General features: G+C 38.7%; 1 protein-coding gene across 1 annotated transcript in view; it reads left to right on the top strand.

Moving 5' to 3' along the window:
• The window catches only part of LOC129093753 (collagen alpha-6(IV) chain-like), a 114700-nt gene that overhangs the window by 67924 nt on the left and 25331 nt on the right, over positions 1-21445 (top strand). Inside the window, 9 exon segments of the mRNA XM_054601868.1 lie at positions 13126-13260; positions 13404-13448; positions 14577-14696; positions 14806-14868; positions 16277-16312; positions 16416-16478; positions 17129-17164; positions 17283-17324; positions 20105-20194. Coding sequence (XP_054457843.1) covers positions 13126-13260; positions 13404-13448; positions 14577-14696; positions 14806-14868; positions 16277-16312; positions 16416-16478; positions 17129-17164; positions 17283-17324; positions 20105-20194 — 630 coding nt within the window.

Below are 21445 nucleotides of genomic sequence, written 5' to 3' on the forward strand. Positions count from 1 at the left end.
TATGTTGCTCAAGAAGATGTTAATGGATAATGTGTGTCAATCCATATTTAATACGACGTCTGTTGCTTATAAACCTTCCCATACAAAAGGGAGTAAATGGAGCAGAAGGACAAAACTGTAAAACTATATTCTGGTACTTAAGGAAAAATTAGTTTTAAAGTGAAAATAACAAATAAAAGTTAAAGAAATAGGTTCACAATTTGGGAAATACACTTTTATGCTTTCTTACCAAGATTTAGATGATAAGAAATATACCACTATCATATAAATCTGTTCAATCTGTAGCTGGGGCCAGCAGCAGCTTAGCTTAGCATAAAGGCTGCAAATAGGAGGAAACAGCTATAGCTAAAAAAAATCAGCACTTTACATAAATTCCTACAAAATCTGAAGTGTAAAACCGCAGTTTTCCTTGGAGCAGTTAATGCTGTTTCCTGTCTTAATGCTAAGCTAAGCTAACCAGCTGCTGGCTGTAGCTTTTATATTTTCCATACAGAGAGTGGTGTCAATCTTCTGATTTAACACTCGGCATTAAAGCCAATAACAGTATTTCCCAAAATGTTCCTTAAAAGGGCCACAAACACAGGATTGTTTTACTCTAATTAAAAATAAGACACCGTTAGAGAATAAAGACACCGTTATCATATTTGCATTCATTTGGTAAAAATTCTATTATCCATTTTGCGCATTAACTCTTTTTCGACAAAAACACTACGTAATAAGTCATTTTCTCTACTTATCAAATTTTATCGAATGTAGCTGTTTTCCATGCAGGTTTTCTAAAGCCAAACTTCAAAATGTGCATAAAAATATGTGAATGGAAAACATTGAACGAAAGCTTTTCCTTTGCTTGCGTGGCTTGATCACTCTTAAAGGTCTAGTTCCTGAATCTGAACTGAACATGACAAAACCTTTGTCATGTTTCCACCAGTCAACAGTCATCCTTGAGCTCACCTCATACAAACAACACATGACATTACATTCATTTATTATAAAGCATTCTCATCACTCATAGTAGAGGTAGTCAAATGAATTGAATGTGCAGATTGTCACTTAAAACAAAAGCCTTGAACCTTTGGAAACAAACAAAAATCTTAATGTTTCCATTGTTATTCCTGACATGAAGATGTTTCCTCCGGCCAGTAAACGTAACATCCAGTAATATTTTGGGTGACAAACACACCACTCTTTGCACCTAAAAAGAAGTTTTATTCACTGTATCCGATAGATAGATCTTATCATCATGAGCTCTTCAATCCATTGTTAATGCCTAAATAAGATCCTTCTCCCAGGATGATCAAATGTTCGACCCCCAACACAAACACGACAAAGACACAATCCAGACGGCGTGTGTTGGTTTTAGTCTGTTTTTCATTATTAATAGCCAAAGGGCTCCAGTTTTACGTCCTATTTAAAAGCTCATGTCCACATGTGTGTGTGACTTTCCTCTGTGTCATCTTGGATCCATTTGGTCCAATAACATCCACTCCCGTTGGGTGAAACCCCCCCCCGAGGGTCAAAGGGCAGCGTCAGGGATGACAGGATGGTCGGTGTGTGTTCAAGCAATGGTTGGGTCAACACACATTTCAAGTTACGAAGGAGTCAGGAAGTGTGGGTGTTTTATTTAATTTTGCCGGACTTCCGACTGTGTGTCGATCAGAAACAGAGAAACAGAGATGAGAGGGAGGACTTCCTAATTCTGTCAAGCTGTCAGAGGGGTCAACTCGACATTTTCTGTGTGAAGTTCCTCATCCAGTCAGAGTTTTTGGGCTTTAAAACAGTTCATTATTTTGGTTTATATTGTACTCAGCGAGTGCGAATTTCTAAATAATGTTGTGTTTAATCCAATTACCACAAATTGACACAGGTAATTGAATCAGGTAGGGGTCAGGTAGCATTAGGGCTGCAGAGATATATCTTTGAGTATCTCTCTTTCTCAGATCAAGACAACAAAAGGCCGGAAGGATAGGAAGAGATGAGAAAAGATGAGAAGAGATGAGAAGAGATGAGGGCAGTAAAGTGATAGTGGATGTGTGTCTCGGTGGGATGAGAAGATAAGAAAAGGAGGGATGAAACCCGTCTGCTGGGGCCTCTCGGTGAAAGATGGTGTCTCTCCATCTCTGAATTCCTTTACTTTAGTCCTGATCGAGATAGAGAGAGAGAGAGAGAGAGAGAGAGAGAGAGAGAGAGAGAGATTGACTGGATCCCTTTCATGTCAAACCAGGAAGAAAAGGAAGAAGAAGTCGTGACAGATTGAGCAAACTTAAAGGACAGAAGCTTTTCCTAAAGTAACGGAATGAAAAAGTGAGATTTTTTAATCCGAAAGCATGAGGGTGGAGAAAATGAGGGGAGGAGTTAAAAACATCCGGAGAAAGACAGGAGAGGAAGATAAAGACAGAGATATTAAAGAATGGTAAAGGATAAATGCAAAGACAAATATAGAGAGAGAAGCTGGAGTTGTATGGAGACAGAAAAGAAACTAAAGGAACAGTGATTAAGCACATTTTAGCTAATTTTTCTACACATTTTAACAATGATTTACTTGTTTAAGATATATTATACTATCAGTGATTATATCTCTGAAGTCTCTGCAGCTCAATTTTCATAATTTAATGAAACATAAGCTGCGAAAAAAGCTGAAACATGTCATACACAACTGCAGGATTAAAAAATGTTAGTGTGAAGTTTACAAATTTTGCTTTTCTACCTCAGCCTAGTGGAAACCCTTTATTTAATTTTTTTAAAATGTACAGGCGGATGTAAACGCCCCTTAAAGCTTCAAAGTCAGACAGGTTGTAGTAGGAGGAGGCGCCATAAGAATGCCATGTTTCTGTGCGTTTTGCTGCTAAATTCAAGCATGCTGTCATGTTTCTTGAGTCTTAAAGTCGATAAGAAGTCGAAAGAAGATCACATGTATATTTTGCATAACGAGCGCTCGTATGTGAATGTGTGTGTATGTTATGTATAGGGCCGTCTTATCAGACACACACTCGGGGGCCCCTGCATGGCATTTTATCAGGCTGTCCTTCCTTTTGAGGCTGGAGTCTAAAAAAAAGTGGTAGTGGTATTCGTTTGGGCTTGTCTCAACACACATATATGTATATAAACACGTATATAAAATGGTGGCGTAGCAGCCATCTTGCCTCCCTTTGTCCTGAAACGTCTCGCCCAACACAAAGCCGTCTCCTCGTCTTTCAGTCGGAGCTGGAACGATAGAAAACGGATGTCGATTTTAGCTTTGAACTTGCCTCTTAAAACACATGCACACCTGACACTCCCAGGCGGCTCAACGCGTCACCAGACACTGAGTTTAGTCTAGCAAAGGTCAAAGGTCAAAGCCAACACAAAAGGGCCACGGTAGACCAGAAGGTCAGGGGCACCGGGATTACAGACTCAGATATAGACAAGACAAAGTGTGTGTCCCTCAACATTCTCAGCTTCCTTCCTTTTTGGATCTCCAATGGATTTAAATCATATAACTTTATATAATCACATAAATTAAAGTTAAAGGAAGACTTCACCTACAAATTGACCATTTGAATATCAGTAACTCTCCTTGTGTTAACTATTTAGAATTCTTAAATAGTTTTTTCTTGCAGGACTCAAAGGTGAACGGAGAATCAAAAAACATTGAATTAAAGCTGCTCCTTTTCTCCATTTCTTTATCCTTCGTTCATCGTGGAGGCATGCAAGAAAAATGAAGTTTTCTCAAAGAATTCAAGGTAACACTGGCTAAGTAATTGATATACAAATAGTCAATTTGTGGTTGAAATAATCTTTTAAAGGTTAAAACAACAAAACAAACAACATGTCAACATTTTGAACCAAACTAGAACAAAACAGACAACAGTAGAAGAAGAAATAGCTCCGGTATCAAAGACCTGTTGCTGCATCTTCTCAGTTTACAGTGCACACTACTGCCCTCACATGGCCGCTTTAGGTACTGACATCAACAAGAGTTAAAGTTTGAGCAGCCTACAAAGTTTGAGATTGCGGAAAACATATGAGATATTTTTATGTGGAAAAACAAACACCTGTAGTTAATATATGTTCTGGTTATATTTGGTTATTTAGTGCATTTTTAATTTAGCTTTCAAACAGGTAAAGTGTGACACTTTGGAAACAGCTTTTTGACCAAACCAGTCTCCATCAAGTACCATTTACTAGCATTTTCTTTCCATAACAACTGGAGGAAGACCTAAAGATGGAGTTTAAACCTAGGAAGTATGTGAAGATTTTTGTGATTTTAAGCCTTTAAGTGGTAGTTTTCAGTTGATTTTACAGCCCCAAGTGACCAAATGTTATTAGGTTCAAGATGCTTTTCTCATAAGAAAATGTATCTTTTGACACAGACAGTTGTTGTTAGCTGAGGAGTAACAGTGAGGTGCAATAAAGTGCAGTTAAATTGCACACATAGTATTACTTTAAACATGTTTTGTTATTTAAGATGCAGATTAAAATATTAAAACAAGTACTTTTACTTTGAAGGGTGCCAGAATCTTACAGAAAAGTACCAAGAATGACATTTTTTTGAATTAACTTATTCACCTTATCTTAACTGGAGTCCTTTACACACAGTTCAAACCAGATGGAAGCATGAGAACATAGAATGAAAATAAATGGAGGAGAAAAATGCCAAAGGGAAGGTGTAACTGTGTTCCTCCTCCTCCTAGACACCTTCTGGGTGATCTGATGTCCTCACAAACACACATACACACACACACACACACACACACACACACACACACACACACACACACACACACACACACACACACGCACACACACGTATACAAAGGGCAAACCAGTGCAGGAATGTACAAAACTGGTTATTACTGATTTTATAGGCTCTTGTGATTTGATGTGATGATGACGGCACAGTTATATATGACATTTCCACTCGCACACAAACACACAACACACACACACACACACACACACACACAAATTCAACACGCACACACACACATTTAACACAAATCCTAACTATAATTTATGACTTTTTTTTTGCCCCATCCTGCTCGTTACTGAAGTATAAACTTCATGTGAAACGGTGTTAAACATGTAGATGCTCATCGCCTTTTAACAGGACAAAACTACTTTAGGATGTACAATTGTGTGGGTGTGTGTGGTTTCCCTTAACTCTCATAGGTGCAGGTTTATTTTAAGATAAACACAATTAAAAGTTAACATAAGAGGATGCTTTTGACCGAGACCCTGAGTAAAGACAGAGGGTCAAGGAGGGATTACTGAACGGGTCTACTGGGCCCTAAAAGGTACAGAGGCCTAAAAGGGCCTGAGCCTCCGTTTGAAGTTACTGCAGCAGTAACTTCAAACGGAGGTTCACATTTCTTGTTAGGAATTCACAAAGAGTCACAAAATTAACACAAAGAGAAGTATAACTACCAAACAGAGACGCCAAATTACACCAGAGATGCCAATTTACCCCAAAAATACACAAAATGACTACAAAGAGATGCAAATTAACCAGAAAAAGACACAAAACAATAACAGAGATGCAAAATGACACAAAAAAGACCCAAAACATTTAAAGATAGATGCAAAACAACCAAAAAGTGACACAAAACAACTACAAAGAGATGCAAAACAACCAAATAGGGACGCAAAATGCCAACAAAGAGATGCTAAACTCCTACAGAGAGATGCAAAACAACCAAATAGGGACGAAAAATGCCTACAAAGAGATGCAAAACTCCTACAGACAGATGCAAAACAACCAAGTAGGAGACGTGGGGGCCCTTTAGATGTCTCATAATCTATAGATGCAGAGGGGCATCACCTGCAGATAAGATGTGCGTCTGACTAGAAGGAAGTACAGCTGCTGTATTTTCTGTCTCTGGACTCGTAGTAGAGGAGAAGTAGAGTCCCACGCTTCTGATGCAGACCCACACCCTGATACACTGATACAGAAAATATGCACACTTGTATGGACAAACTCTGCAGGAATCTGAAATCCCGACCAAACTAAACACAGCTGGATGGAGCTTCAGTCCTTTTGCCTCACAGACGGGAGAAGGTGACCACGTCTCTTCTCCCTCCACATGTCGCCCCGTTGGAAACAACGAGAGGTGAAGCAGACAACAAAAAAAACTGAAGGTTTGAATCAAATCTGAAAAAATGTTTTTATCGTTTTTTGTTCGTCACGTTCCACATTCTCCGCCGTCTCTGCTGTCAACACACTTCATGTTGTTTGTAAACAAATGTTCGGCCCAGATGGGATCTTTTGCGCCGTTTTCTGGATTTTGGTTTGATGGTCACAGCATAGGACATTTACCATTTCTGTGCCAACACTTCTTTCTGTTTGGAGCATTAGAGAACGATAAAACTTGCAATGTTTGCACATAAAGTAAAGATAACAATAGTAAACTTGTGTTCACTGAATTGAGACAAAATCAGCCGTAGTTTTTAATCATTTGAGTTTGACTGGTGCTCTTTTAATTGCTCGTTGCACCCTCTTCATCTGACTGCAGAATAAGCGCCACAAGCTTGACATTTTGCATAACCATAGTGGAAGGAAATGCTCATTAATTTGCTTTTTTCTTTTGCCGATTGTCTGTAAATTTGTTCAACATTTGTCCTCAATTTGGTCAGAAACTTGGCTGCAGAAGTTTTTTTTTTTGTTGGAGAAACTAAAACTTTTTGTGTCACTTGTTGAGATTCAAAAGGCTAATTAGAAATGAAACACTTTATGTCCTTGAGTTTCGTCCTTGTGCTGCGTCTCACTTCCTGTCTTGCCAGCTGAGAAAACACCACCACTCTGTGACATCATCAGCGTGGGACAGCTGGTGGCCCGCTGACCGCTATTGGGGTTTTTATTGGAGGGGAAAGCACCTGGATGGAAAAGAGACAACAGGTTGTTTGTTTTAACGGCGTCCATTACTACTAACAGATGAGTCAGATGTGCAGAGGAGGGGTGGGAATCAGTCTGAAGAGAGGCCTGTGTCACATTCTACTCTCTGTGGCCTTGGTTTTCACTGCAATATGTAAAGACCTGTATCTCTATGGAAACAGCACAATCATGACTAAAAGTAGGGAGAACTCAAACATGTCTTTAGTGCAATATAACACAGTTAAATCATAAAAGTTGAATGTCTTTAATCATTTATTTTACAAAATTGGAAAACAATGGAATCTATATATCCAACATAAGTGCCCCCAAGTGTTACAAATGTTGGAGAAAAAATAATGGAGGCTCTATGTGCTATATTCAAATTGAACTATTTACTTTTTTACAACCTTTTTTACAGCCTCCAGTTTTTTGTCAGGTGACTGTTATTCTCAGCCAAGTCAATCATGGCTTCCTAGTTGCGCAGAGGAGCGCAAAATTAAGTTTTTTTTACAGATTCTGGATAAAGCAAACGGTTTATTTGGGGGGAGATTTTAAACAAGGCATGTTGAATATAATGTTTTTCATGAAATATCCCAATTTTAAGCTTAGCTTTGGTTGCTTTTTCCGACAGAAGCGTTCGTCACACATGATGTGTTCAAGGACTGATGAAAAGATGAAAATCTGCCTATTATGACGCTTTCTACTGGTTCTGGCTAGAATAAACGGTGTAGTTTTGGCCATGGCTTAAAGAAAACATGCTTTTCTATCTCGCCGTTGGGTTTTGGTGTAAAGATAGCTTGACAAAGCAACATTTTAAAGATGACTTTCATAATCTATTAACCTGCAGTATATATTCTTGATTCGAGACACAAATCTGACGTCTTCGAGTTGTTTTTTGTGTCATTTATGCTGGAGGCAACTAATTCACCTTATCTTTTTCAAACAAACAACACATAAATGGTTTTATTGCTTGTTTAGCACGTTTAGAGTTTATATTAAAAGAATTCCTCATAAACCTTATTGAACATCTGGAGCGTTAACTGTTTTTTGGTATTTGAACCGGTCAAACTCATGTGAAAAAGATGCTTCAGGGGTAAAGTTTCAGTTGTTTGGAGTCCAGGAAAATATAGAAAGACTGATATAACAAGGCCATTTCTCTCTCTCCGTGTGTCTGCCCACGTCTTCGGGTGCTTTATCATCCCTCATCCTGAGAAGGACAAACATGTCTGAGATAAACGAAAGGTGTTTGGGTTAGCGATCTGATCGCCGGAGGGAAAAAAAGACGACACAACCTAAACATTCCCATCTAGAGAGGATTCCCTCCTCTCTGTTTGGAGTTGAGTGGGGGAGATTTTTTAGTTAGTGTTTTCACTTGTTTCCTCTCCAACAGCATCAAAAGTCCCGTCCCTTTGACCACATTCTTGTTGCATTTCTGTCCGGGGCGTTTGAGGTTCTGCTGATTCACGTGGCCCGACTTTTAATTAGGTTATCAAAATGCCCCCGCTGATTAAACTTGCACCCAAAGACCCAACATTTTCCCCCGCCCCCCCTCTCCGCGTCGCACCCATCACCGTCCCCCAGTGAGCATGCGGTGTGACAGCTAAAATCTTCCCCCATAGCAATCTCGGCGCTCAAAACAATGCGTCCCGATAAACCCCTCAGAGGGCCTGAGGGTGTGTGTTCGAGGGGTTTGTTGGCGGGTTCGTTGGTCGACAACACACACACACACACATATACACACGCTGGTTTTCACACGCATGGCGGCTAGAATCTGTCTGTCCAAGCACTCTCCCCTATCAGGAAGTGAGGTCGGCCCGATGGGAGCGGTAAGTCCAGAGGGCTTAGCGGCCCAGAATAGGCTCCATTGTGCCCTTTGTGCTGGAGGGGATTTGGGCCTACAAACTGACCAGTCTGCTGGAAGGTGATGAGGATGGAAGGTCTGGAAGAGCCGGGGCGGAGACCCGGCGGGCTTGCATGAAAACAGATGGAGATGCCAACTGGCAGAGCGTCTGTGGTGTCGGGAGAGACGCTGGCAGACTGATCTCTGATAAAATATGTCCCCATGTCTCCAAAAAGTGGACAAACCAGATGTGATCCATGCGGACTAAAGAAGCCATTTTGAATCTAGCGCTAACCAAAACAATAAATTCCCTCTGACTTTAACAAATTAGGAGTGACAGTTAATATTAAAGTATCTTTAGAGGGCCAATGTGTAGCATAAAGGGGGATCTATTGGCAAATAATTGAATTTGATATTAATAAGTATGCTTTTTTTAATGGACAATAAGAATCTTTGTGTTTTCGTGACCTTAGAATGAGCCATCTATATCAACATACAGAGCAGGTCCTCATCACCGAATATGCCATGTTTCTACAGTAGCTCAGAATGGACAAACATGAGAAGTTTCAGTTGGTTGCAATCTGCAATCTCCCCACCAGATGCCGCCAAATCCCTACACACTATACCTTTAAAGCTCCACTGTTACAGTATATATTGTGAAAAGAACCATTTATTTCCCCCACTGGAGTTGGTGGAGACCAAACTAGAGATACAATAATTAAGCAACTAGCTATAGTAAATAGTGAAACCTGAACTTCTAGCTTTAAAGAGAACCATATATTCATTTTAGGAGTTGGTGGGGACCAAACAAGAGATAAAAGGACAGTGAATATTTGACTTGTATTCATCAGGTGCCCAAAAAATACTGCTCAAAAGTTTGCTAACGCTTTAAACAACTTTTATGGGATGTAGCTTGTTTTGAAGTAATTCTGCTTCACATTGGCAGATACATGTTAAACGCATTCTTTAACGATTAGCACAGATTTTTTACAAAAGGTTGCAATTAAATATTTCATTCTCATATGCATAGTTTTCTTATACAGATGTCACTGAAGGTCGTTGACCCGTGTGGGATAGAAGATCGCCACCTAGTGGTCATTTTCAGAAGCAGCCTCATTCTGCAGCAAAACCTGTTGATTTAACAGTGCTCTTTTTTTTGTCTTTATTGGTTTCCCCCTCTTTTAGTTCCCTTTTCATCCCTTTACTTTTATCTCCACCCTGTGATCTTCTTCCTCTGCAGTCTAAATTGATTAATTCCATACCATGTTAGGGAATAAACAGAGACACTCACTTCCAGCCGACCTTGAAAGAGATTCTCTGAAGATTCGATTTTAGTAGCTGTTTCTTACATTTATTAGCTTTTTTGCAAATAGCAAAAGTCCCTTTGTATCCATGGTTAAGATGAGCAACAAAAGCAATACTTACCTCCACTTACACGTCACCTCTCACCTTTTTGACGTAACACCAGAGACTTTAAAAGATACCACTTTGACTTGAATAATGGATACTAGAAGGACTAGAATTATCCCAAAACCCTCCAATGTACATATGTTTTTGTCTGGATTTTTAAGGGCCAAACACAGACAGACAAAAGCATCTTGTAGGAAGAGCAATATGAAGCTAAAGGTGATGGAGGTTGACAAGGATGAGCGATGACGGATGAGATGGAAGGAAGGCAAGGTGAGGCGTGAGAGAAAGTGTAGGGAGCCAGGCATATTTTCTCCCCCCCCCACCCGGGTGAAACCAGGTGTGAGCGCGAGCTACGAGGCCAGACAGCGTTACCTGGTTCAGCCCTGTCATTACTGTTACCTGCCCTGAGGCCACGTGGGATTGGGAGCAGAGCTGCAGCCTCACACAGTGTGGTCAAGGCTGATCCAGGATCATTGTCACTTTAAAAGCCAAGTGCAAGCAAACAGTCTTGTAGTTGGTGTTTCACCCGATACGTGAAACAGTTACCTTTACTCCGGGTTTATTCATGTATCCCAACATGATTAGTTTATAACAGAGGGCTTCAAATTCTGGTTTACAATTTATTCATTTAATACCATATTTTTGAAGTTCCTTTTCATATTAATCACTTTCTTCTCAGAGACTGAGATGATAAGGTCGATACCACTCGCATGTTTTGTCCATTTTAGATATGAAGCTGCGGTTAGCTTAGCTTAGCATAAACACTGGAAACAAGGGGAAACAGCTAGCCTGGCATTTCTTAAGCAGCTCCATGAGTAATTTTATTGCGTCCCTTTTCTACCCAAAAGTGTTGCATTTGAAAAAATGCTTTTATTGCTGAATAACTTACTATTATTCATGCATCATAAGTGTCCCGTGCTTTGCCTTACAAAAATAAAACATCAAATTTAGACAGTCACAAGAAGGTGTTTATACTTTCGTCTTCATCCAAATGTTCCGGATGCTATAAACTACCCGGCTGGTACGCTCTGCAGGCTAAAACAAACCCCAAAGATTGTTTATATCTGGTATTTGACCTTTTCCCCCCCCATGTTGTCCCCTGATGTTGGATTTGTTAAATTCACAGTTGTGTGTCTGCAGGCAGAGCGGTTATATATGAATAGGACCAGGTGTGAAGAAGAGATTTACCTTCTTTTTTAGTAATGGAGGGGTGTGTGAACCTTTAACGTGTGTGTAATGAAGGGTGTGTGCATCCTCTGTGCATGTGCATATACAGTATATATATATATGTATATATATGTGTGTGTGTGTGTGTGTGTGTGTGTGTGTGTGTGTGTGTGTGCATACATTTTTTGTTTTTGATTTATGTTTTTTCCTAACTCTTTTGTAGTCCTTTAAGTAAAGGACAAAAGTTTAGGAATATGCAGCCAAACAGATGTGCATACATTCAAGCACTCATTTGCATCTCAGCTCTTTAAATGTCTCATGAATGTTAAACCGGTTTACTTCTCCAGTTAATGCGATTGTGTGACGTCTTTATGAGTGGATTTAAGAGAACATTTCTTCACTTCTAACTGACTCGATGAAAACAATAATAAACCTTCAGCCCATCTGAGTCACTTTTTCACTCTGAAAAAATCAAATCCTCCGACTTTGCTTTGACCCTGAACCCAGACATCTGCTCCTCTCTCCTCCCTCCACCTGTCTCTCCTACTCTCTCTCTCTCTCTCTCTCTTTATCCTGTCATACTGCCTGAAATATGAGCTAATGGCAGGTTGTGAGCAGTGGAAGCTGTGGTGTGAATGTGCGTCTAAACCCAACGCCTGTCTCTCAAGAGAGGGATTCCTTTGACACGATCATTCATCCACCTGTTAATGTCGTGTCTTTGTTTTTATACTGTCATCATGTGGTTGGAGGAGGTAGTGTAGCCTGCCACCTGCAGCGTAAAGGCTTTACAATCTACTTTTATTCTATCGACGAAGGTTTATCCCTCAAAGTGTTATCATAAGTTAAATTCTAACACTTTTTCCCTGTGATTTTAAAAACTAAATATTAACCCACAATAGCAGTTTCTCTTCCAAACCACCATCTTTTACCACACGCCGCTGCTTGCACACATAATATCTGGGTTTGCGAACAAATGACCACAACTTGCATTAAATCAAATCCACAACACAAAGACAGTATTTCTTTTCCCAGCATTTAGTTTTGCAAGTGTTTTCAAAGGTAAAAAACCCTCCCCTGTCAGGTGGATGATGATGTGTAACGGAGGATGTAGATTTAGCTTTAAATGACGTACAAAGACCAAAAATAAAAGCTTAAGATGTCTTTATGGGAATAAGGTGATTTGTTAACGAGGCAGCGTGCAGTCACACATAGATGAAGATCATTTGTCAGTTTGTAATTATCATAATAGTGTAATAAACTGCAGTACTAATATTGTACATTTACATTTCTAATAACATTTACAACATTTCTAATAACATTTACATTTCTAATAACTTTCCAAAGGCAGAATTACACTCACCTCTCTATTTATCAAATATAAGCAATAAATAAACATAATGATACAATCTTAAAGGAACATATAAATAATATATTTTAACGTTGGTATAAGCAGATATAAAGTATTTTTAAGTGTGTGTTATATAAATACAGTATTTCTAACAAGAATAACTTCTACTATGAAGACATACTGTGTTATATTGTCTTTTATTATCAATTTATACACCAGCATTCACTTTTGGATCCTTCACAGGAGGTTAAAGCAGTTATTTTTTATCTGCTTACAACTAAATTATGGTGTGTTATATTTCATAAATTAAATGTTTATATATTATTAATGAATGCTACAGAAAGAGGGTTAGAATTAGTTTTTCTTTATCCGAATCCAAGCTCGAAGACAAGAGGGTATTTTATATTTTAAAGAGACAAATATGAGATTTTTGACCAATTATTCGGTTCTGTTCGGTTGTCTGTTCTTCTTCGTGGCTTGAAAAGTGACCGACTGTCTCCTCTCTTCTCTCAGGGTCGTCCGGGGCCTCTCGGCGAGGTTGGTCAGAGTGGACCGGAGGGGCCACGTGGGACTGTGGGGCCAACGGGGCCTAAAGGAGAGAAGGGCCACATTGGATTTAAAGGACCATCCGGCCCCAAAGGAGACAAGGTGCGTGTTGAAATATTGATTAATTATGATTCTCGATTTAAAGCTAAATGTTGAGTCAAACAAATTGAAAGACAGTAGCAGGTTTTCACCACCAGGTGTCGCTATTACAACTGATTATAAATGATGATTTTCTTCTTACACAGGGGCCGATGGGAGTGCCGGGGTTCACAGGGACTGATGGAGTACCTGTAAGTATCACAAATACACACAACATGCATTCAAATACTCCTGATCGTCCTGTAGTAACGGTCATAGTTTTTATATTTTCATAAACACTTTACATGATTCAAATGATTAATGGCGGAACATTAGTGAATGTGTTACCGTTACACTGCAAGAAAATCAGTGTTTCTGTAATAGAAATGTAAAAAACGTAAGTAGAAAATCAAGGTTCTTTTAAAATAACTACGTTACACTTCTAAACAGTCATTTATTGGTGTGCCCCCATATTACAAAAAGTATTTCTGTATTTCTGCTGCTCATTAACCCACATAAATATAGTGTTTAATGTTTGATATTTTCGGGAATGGTTTAATATCCGTGGGTAGAGTATGATTACATTACAAGTAATTATCAGTGGCATCAAACTGTTCTAAAATAGTTTTAATGTTGAGCTTTATTTTCGTAACATGATGTAAAATTGCAAAGTTAAATGCAGTCGTAGCCTCCTTCATGCTGCTTTCATAGCGTTTTGCAAAAATGAAGATAAAGAAATTTAATTATAACAGAATTATTGATGTGAAACATGACATGGCAGAATAAAAAATACACTTCAATAAATAGCAAACAGAAATTAAAAATACTAATTTTGGGGGAATATGTGATTTTCCTTTTGGTAGTTTTATGTGTCGTTTATTTTTTTATCTCTATTCTGTCATCTATCTTCTGATATCAACATATATCCTGACAAACATATGTTATTTCATTTCTTATTGTGAATTTTTGAGTTTTAACAACCTAATGGGAGTTTATACTCTGCATTTAAAACCTTGGGGGACATCATTTGAAGGTGTTTGCCATGTTTTTCAATTGAAATTTCCCAAGAAATCATTAAACAAATGCAGGCTTTAGCGTTCACTCAGTGTGGAGAAGTCTCATAAGCATCATTTAGACCCACATTTTGAGAAATTAATATTTCCCAGTAAGCACTATTGAAAGGTTGAATTTAAAAGTTCGATAAATGAAATCCAACAGCTGTAAAAAGATCCGGTTCAGAAACAAAAAAATGTAATATATCAAGCCGTCTATTTGAGTTTAAGTTGACATTGTGATAAAAGGTAATGCCGTCATCAGTGCTCCCGTCCGTCTCTCTGCAGGGTCACCCTGGTCAGGACGGTGGACGTGGACCTTCAGGACTGGACGGATGTAACGGGACCAGAGGAGAATCTGGATCGCCCGGCTACGGGACCGGAGGACCTGGAATACCTGGACTCTCTGTGAGGACAAACTTCCATTTCTCTTTTTATTACGTCATGAATTTGTAGAAAATATGGATTTTTATTGTTGTCGCTGCTTGTAAAAGATGGCGTCCTTTTCCTCCAACAGGGGCCTTTTGGGCCAAAGGGTCAGAAAGGAGAGCCTCGATACATCTCAGATAACGGCATCACGGTAAGGTCTCCTTCATACTTTCATCTTATTATTATTCTACGTGTTCTTTTTCTTCTTCTTCTTCATGTTCTTCTTCTTAGTGTCCTTCATCTTCCTCTTTGTGTTCTTCTTCTTCTTTGTGTTCTTCTTCTTCATGTTCTTCTTCTTAGTGGCCTTCATCTTCCTCTTTGTGTTCTTCTTCTTCTTTGTGTTCTTCTTCTTCATGTTCTTCTTCTTAGTGGCCTTCATCTTCCTCTTTGTGTTCTTCTTCTTCTTTGTGTTCTTCTTCTTCATGTTCTTTTTCTTCTTCATGTTCTTCTTAGTGTCCTTCATCTTCCTCTTTGTGTTCTTTTACTTCTTTATATTCTTGTGTTCTTCTTCGTCTTCTTCTTTGTCATGTTTTTTTTTTCCTTTTTCCTTCTACTTCTGCGTCTTTTCGTTCATCTACTTCTTTCTTTTCTTTGAGTTCTTCTTCTTGCCCTTTTACTTCTTTGAGTTCTTCTTCTTTTAATTATTTTAGTTTTTCCTCTACTTCTTCTATGAGTTATTTTTCTTCTTCTTTGAGTTTTTCTTATTCATGTTCGTCTTTGAGTTCTTCTGCTTCATTGAGTACATTTTCTTTCTCCTCTTTTTCTTTGAGTTCTTCTTCTTCTTCTTCTTCCATCCTACTTTCCCCATCACTGCTTGTTTTATTAAATGTAAAGTACTTTAGAACTAGAGTGGTTTGAGGGCCAATACTGGTTTCTTGCTTTTGTCCTTTGGAAAAACAAGCTTATGGATGTGGGGCTCTTTATTTGCGTCATTAGCCAGATTAGTTTTTACTTGACTTTTGAATTTGGGAACATCTGATATTTAAATAAGAAAATACTATTGTTGAAGTTACAAGCTCCAAGATCTGAGAACAATGTTACATAAAGGGAGTTGTGTTTTCAGTCCAGCTAGTTATCTATTTGTCAGACAGATTTAATAAAGTTTTGAGCAAAGTGACTTGTTTTTGGTGTGGATTTGGTCTGGGATTCAAAGCTTTCAAGCCTGTTACATACTCTCAATAATATGCACCACATTTTCTACGTAAAATAAAAACATTAGCCCTAAAAATGTTAAGAATTGTATTGTTTTTTTGAGGTATTGGATTATTGTTTTCTTTATTGAAACAATTTGGTTGCAGTTGCAATTCCTGATTTGGCCACTAGGTGGTGCTGCAGTAATAGCGAAGTACAACGGATGGCATAACATAGTGGTGTCATCTTCATACAAAGCCTTAATAATCCTAAACAGGGTTTATTCTCCATTAATCAGTCAGCATGATTGTATTTGAATATGTAGATAAACTACATTGTAATCAATCAATGTAATCAAGTTTTCTTATGTTAAAAAATGAATTTAAGAGGATCATTCTTATGTTTTTCTTTTTTTTTTACTTTTTCAGAGTTTTCCAGGTTTAGGCGGAGAAGACGGTCGACCTGTAAGATTCCTTCATTTCCTGTTTACCGTGCAACAATAAATAATCTATAAATGTTGTACTTTAAATGCAGAGTTCTGACCCGGTTTTGTTTTTTTCTCTGCAGGGTATCAGAGGTCCTGATGGTCCACCTGGTTTTCCCGGTCCGACGGGTCCTGAGGGATTCACCGTATGTAAACCAATGAATCTGTGTCTCTTCTTCAGACTGCTCACTGCCTCTTAATGTCATATTCAGTAACATATTTATCTTTAAAAACATCTATTTTACATCTGTTTTTGCGGCGATCTTATTTCATAACCAGCCTGAGGAGCGAGGATTACTTTTTTTGTTATTAACTAATAAAGTAAATGAGTTGAAATGCCACAAAACCAGCTTTAATATACCACAACATACTTAATTATTACATAAACTAGTGTTAACAAATTTATAAAGGATTAAGAAGATATCATATCTAGTTTTCTTTTTTGTTACCTGAATTTTAAGTTTTTTATTTTAAGTTTAAGAATAAATAAATTCTACTAAATTAAGTTATTTCTATTCAATCATTAGGTAATACTGTTATTACATTATTAGTAACAAATATTTGTGTATTTTATATTTTATACTTACCAAGATACGGGTATAAGAATGTGCAGATTTTAATGTTTTTTTGGTATCATTTATCTTATTTTAACCACCATTTAATCACTGTAGACACTCGTATTTATATCCTTTTAAGAATATTTTCTCTCAGTTGAACCATTTGTGAATACAATTTCTTAATATTGGTCGCTGACTTTATCTTTTCCACTGATTCTGTTTTTGTCGCCCATCTCCAGGGCCCACCTGGTCCTCCCGGTCCTCCAGGGCCAATGGTAAGTAGAAACAATAGAGTACATCGATTTATTCTATTCTACATAAGGTTTTTTTCATTTTTATTTAAAGGTTGTTGCTTTTGTTCCTCCAAGTTTCGTTAACCCTGTTGTTTTTTAGGGGAGCCAGAGTGACGGATATGAAGGAGAGAAAGGAGACAAGGTACGCTTTGTTATGATGATGATACACCTGAGAAATGACACGTCAAACACGCACACACGTGATGATACATGAAACAAACGTGTCAAATGAACTGTGAGTGAGACTGAAGATACTTTATCTCAGCTGCTAGTTTAAGATTGAAAGGTGTAAAATCCACAACACTAAACTTATCGGATATAAAGAGAGTCCAACGTTTAGATCACGAAATTGTTTATCGTGTTGGCTGATATGAGCCTGATGACCAGGTGTGCATTAGCTTAGCTTAGCACAAAAACAGGCAGCAGGAAGAAGGCAGTCCTGCTGAGTGAAAAAAAAAGAAAAAATGGAATTTCCAGCCAGTTTCAAAATTTTTAAACAATGGCTTTTTTTTTTTTAGCTTTTTGTCCAGCTACTTTGCCTCCTTGCAACCATTATGCTAAGCTAAATCTGGCTAGCATGCAGGACGTACTGTAGAGTGCATAAAGTCTTCAGAAACACTTTTTAAAAACATAATCATTCTTCATCATGGTGGAAATAATAAAAACTGGTATATATAGACGTTAAACCTGACCTCCACTGACCCTGTGAGGTTGCTGAATTGCTGAATTTTATTTTTACTCTTTGCATTAAAGCTTTTTGGAGTAAAATGTTGTGGTTTTTACACTCTCTCTCTCTCACTCTCTCTTTAAACCAGTAAACATCAGCTATAGACATTGAAACAGCAGGCTTTGAGTGCTCTGGCTGGGTCCTAGGTGTGTGCGCATGAGTGTGTGTGTGTGTGTGTGTGTGTTTGTTAAAAGGAATTGTTTGGACATAATGCATGTTAAAATCGACATGGTGGTGGCTTGGCGACCTGCTCCTTATCCGTCCAACACATTGATTCACCCTCCATCTATCCTGCCCTCCTTTAACCCCACCCGTCCCTGCATCCATCCTCCTCCTCGTCTTCCTCCTCCTCTTCCTCTCTCTATCACCAGACTGACTACCAAACTGTTTGTTGCATCCGTCTCCTGTATGATAAAAAAGATCACATGAACCGCTGCTCGATTCTGTCTGGTTTGTTCTTTCGAATGATCCGTGCTGCCACCGAGACAAGTCGCAACCTCGATGAGTTACGTGTAGAAATTTAAATCAGATCAAATCTCCACCCAAAAACAAAGAAATATGTATATAATTCATTTATATAGTTTGTGACTTGATCGGTGGCATCACACACTTGTTTCCCTCACAGTTCAGAGACGTTACATGATGAAGTTTCTCTCCCAAATTTAATAAAAGAGATTAAAAAATTCATCAAATCTTAATCAGGCCGTGCATTATCTTGCATTTGATGGCATTAAATATGCGAAAAATTCTCCTTAAATCAAAGAATGAGACAAATATTTCAAACTTCATCATGGAAACGTCTGAGCTGTCACCGTGGAGGACGATCTGTGGGACTGTAACTGGGTGCTGGAATCACTTGCTCCTACTTCCCACCTTTTTTTTTAATCACGTTTGGGCATCTGGTGTTGAACTCTGGGATTTGCGGTTCATTTGCCTGTTCTTTGCCTCCCTCAACCTCCATTTCACCCCACCCACTCATCTGATTCAGAGCAATCGCACCGAGAGTACTAACAAGTCAACTTCCTCACACACTGCATGGCACGTTATGCTCAACGGAACAAAGTCAGAGAGATTCAGGCCTGAACTGAATGTGGAAACAGCCGGGTTCACTGTTGAGCCTGTTGAGATAGGTTTTTTGTAGAATGAAATTCAAATTGTCATGGTCAATTCTCAAAATGGATCACCAAGAAACTTAAGATAAAGTATCACTGAGCTCTCTCTTCTATCTATCTATCTATCTATCTATCTATCTATCTATCTATCTATCTATCTATCTATCTATCTATCTATCTATCTATCTATCTATCTATCTATCTATCTACAATACCAGTCAAAAGTGTGGACACACCTTCTCATTCAACTACTTTGAAGAATCTAAAATATAAAACATATTCTGGTTTGTTGAGCATTTGTTTGTTTACCACATAATTCCATATGTGTTCCTTCATAGTTTGGATGTCTTCAATATTAATCTACAATGTAGAAAAAAAGAAATAAAGAAAAACCATTGAATGAGAACAAACTTTTGACTGGTACTCTATCTATCTATCTATCTATCTATCTATCTATCTATCTATCTATCTATCTATCTATCTATCTATCTATCTATCTATCTATCTATCTATCTATCTATCTATCTATCCATATGGCCAAAAGTATGTGGACAAACATGTTTTTTGGTTACCCGTTTGTTTTGGGATTAGCACACAAAGGATATAGACAACAAAATATTCCTGAGAAGATGTCACAGTGTTTCACAATTAAAAAATGAGAAGAAGAGAGGGAATACATTTTTTTTTAAATGTCACAAAAAAGGTTCAGCAGATGCAGCAAAACAAGAGATATTATCTTTTTCTTTTTTATTCCATGCATTCTTCCTCCTCGTGACATCACCTGAGTCATGTTTTTTTTATCAGACTTCACACAGCTCCGTCTGGAAACACAAAAAGCTTTATACAACTGTTTTTCATAAATAGAGCTGTGCTCACCAAAGACAATAATGTTTGGGTGTCCGCATACTTTTGGCCATGTTTTCTTCAACTTTTGCTGCTCATTTCTGCTCCTCTCCTCATCCACTCCTCTCTCTCTCCCATCATGTCCTCCTTCCTCTTCCTGTTTCTCCTCCTCCTCCATCACCTCCCTCCTTCGCCCCTCCTGATTGGCTAACGGTGTGTTGTGTGTATTTCGGACTATAGGGCGACGTGGGTCTTCCCGGACCTAGTGGTACCCCCGGCGACGGGTCGCTCAGAAGCGAACAAACTCTCACTATCTACAAAGGAGATAAGGTAACACAGCAAGGGAAGGCTAGGAGCAGAGGACACACACACACACACACACACACACACACACACACACACACACACACACACACACACACACACACACACACACACTGATGTGGTGGGGTTTCACCATAAAAGTGGCAAAAAAAAGGTCAATAATAAAACACTTGTTAGAAACTAAAGGGTCAATAAAAGAGGAGGAGGAGCAGTGATTGCAGCAAACGTTACAGCCATGGAGGAGTCGGAGGAGGAGAAGGAAACTTGGGGAGGAGTGGAGGAGGTTGGTCACAACATGTTTGGTCAATCCAGCATGTTTTTCCGAACACGTTCTACAAGCTGAGCTGCTCTGGAGGCAGAAATTATCGAAACATTTGAGTTAAAGTTGTACATTTATTTTAAATCAGGTGTTGGAAAGTGGATAAAATCTAATGTATTACATCTAGAACAAACTGGATTCTGTTTGAAAATACCGATTACGTATGTGAGGTTGCAAAATAATGTGGGAAAAAATGTGTCGATTTCAAATTCAAACCAATGAGCTTTAAGGTCAATGCTTGACCTTTACAGTTTGACAACGTAAAGTCAACTAACGTGGTGTTTTTCTTTGGCTTTCAACCACATCTCATGACCTTCATCAGCAGATGGAGTTCCTCAGCTGTTAGCACACAACCTAAGTTCAGAATTTGTCGCCTCAAAATTTGGTTGAAAGCTAGTTTTTATGCAGATACTTAGAGAGCTCTTTGACCTACCAAAATAAAAGCTTTCATCATCAGATATACATTAAAATAAAACATATTGCTGTTAAATTTTGAGGCTTAAATCAAAACTAAAGGCTCCTTCCATTGAGGTGTAACTCAACCAATCAGATCCTTTCTGCTTCCAGTGACTTTTGGATTGTTTAACTAAAGCAATGACCTTCATCCTGACCAGCCTCTTATCATCACCCAAACATTCCTCCTTCCTCCGCTCACTCTGTGCACAACAGCCCCTTCAGTGGCTTCATCCACAGTCAACTTCTCCGCCCACGACTTCCCTAAATGCCCCCATGACTCCGCCGTCTCCTCCACCTCTCCCCCTGCCGCCCTGTTGATCAGCGTAAACAGCTCTCTCTTCCCCCCCTTGTTAACGGTATCCAGGGCGACGTGGGCTTGCCCGGTGACCCCGGCCAGCCAATGATCAATGGCGTGGTGGAGTTTGTGGGTTTTCCCAAAGGAGACAAAGGAATGCAGGTTTGTTGGAAAGAAAAAACGCAAC

This window comes from Anoplopoma fimbria, chromosome 7 (assembly GCF_027596085.1).
Source record: "Anoplopoma fimbria isolate UVic2021 breed Golden Eagle Sablefish chromosome 7, Afim_UVic_2022, whole genome shotgun sequence".
NCBI lineage: Eukaryota > Metazoa > Chordata > Actinopteri > Perciformes > Anoplopomatidae > Anoplopoma > Anoplopoma fimbria.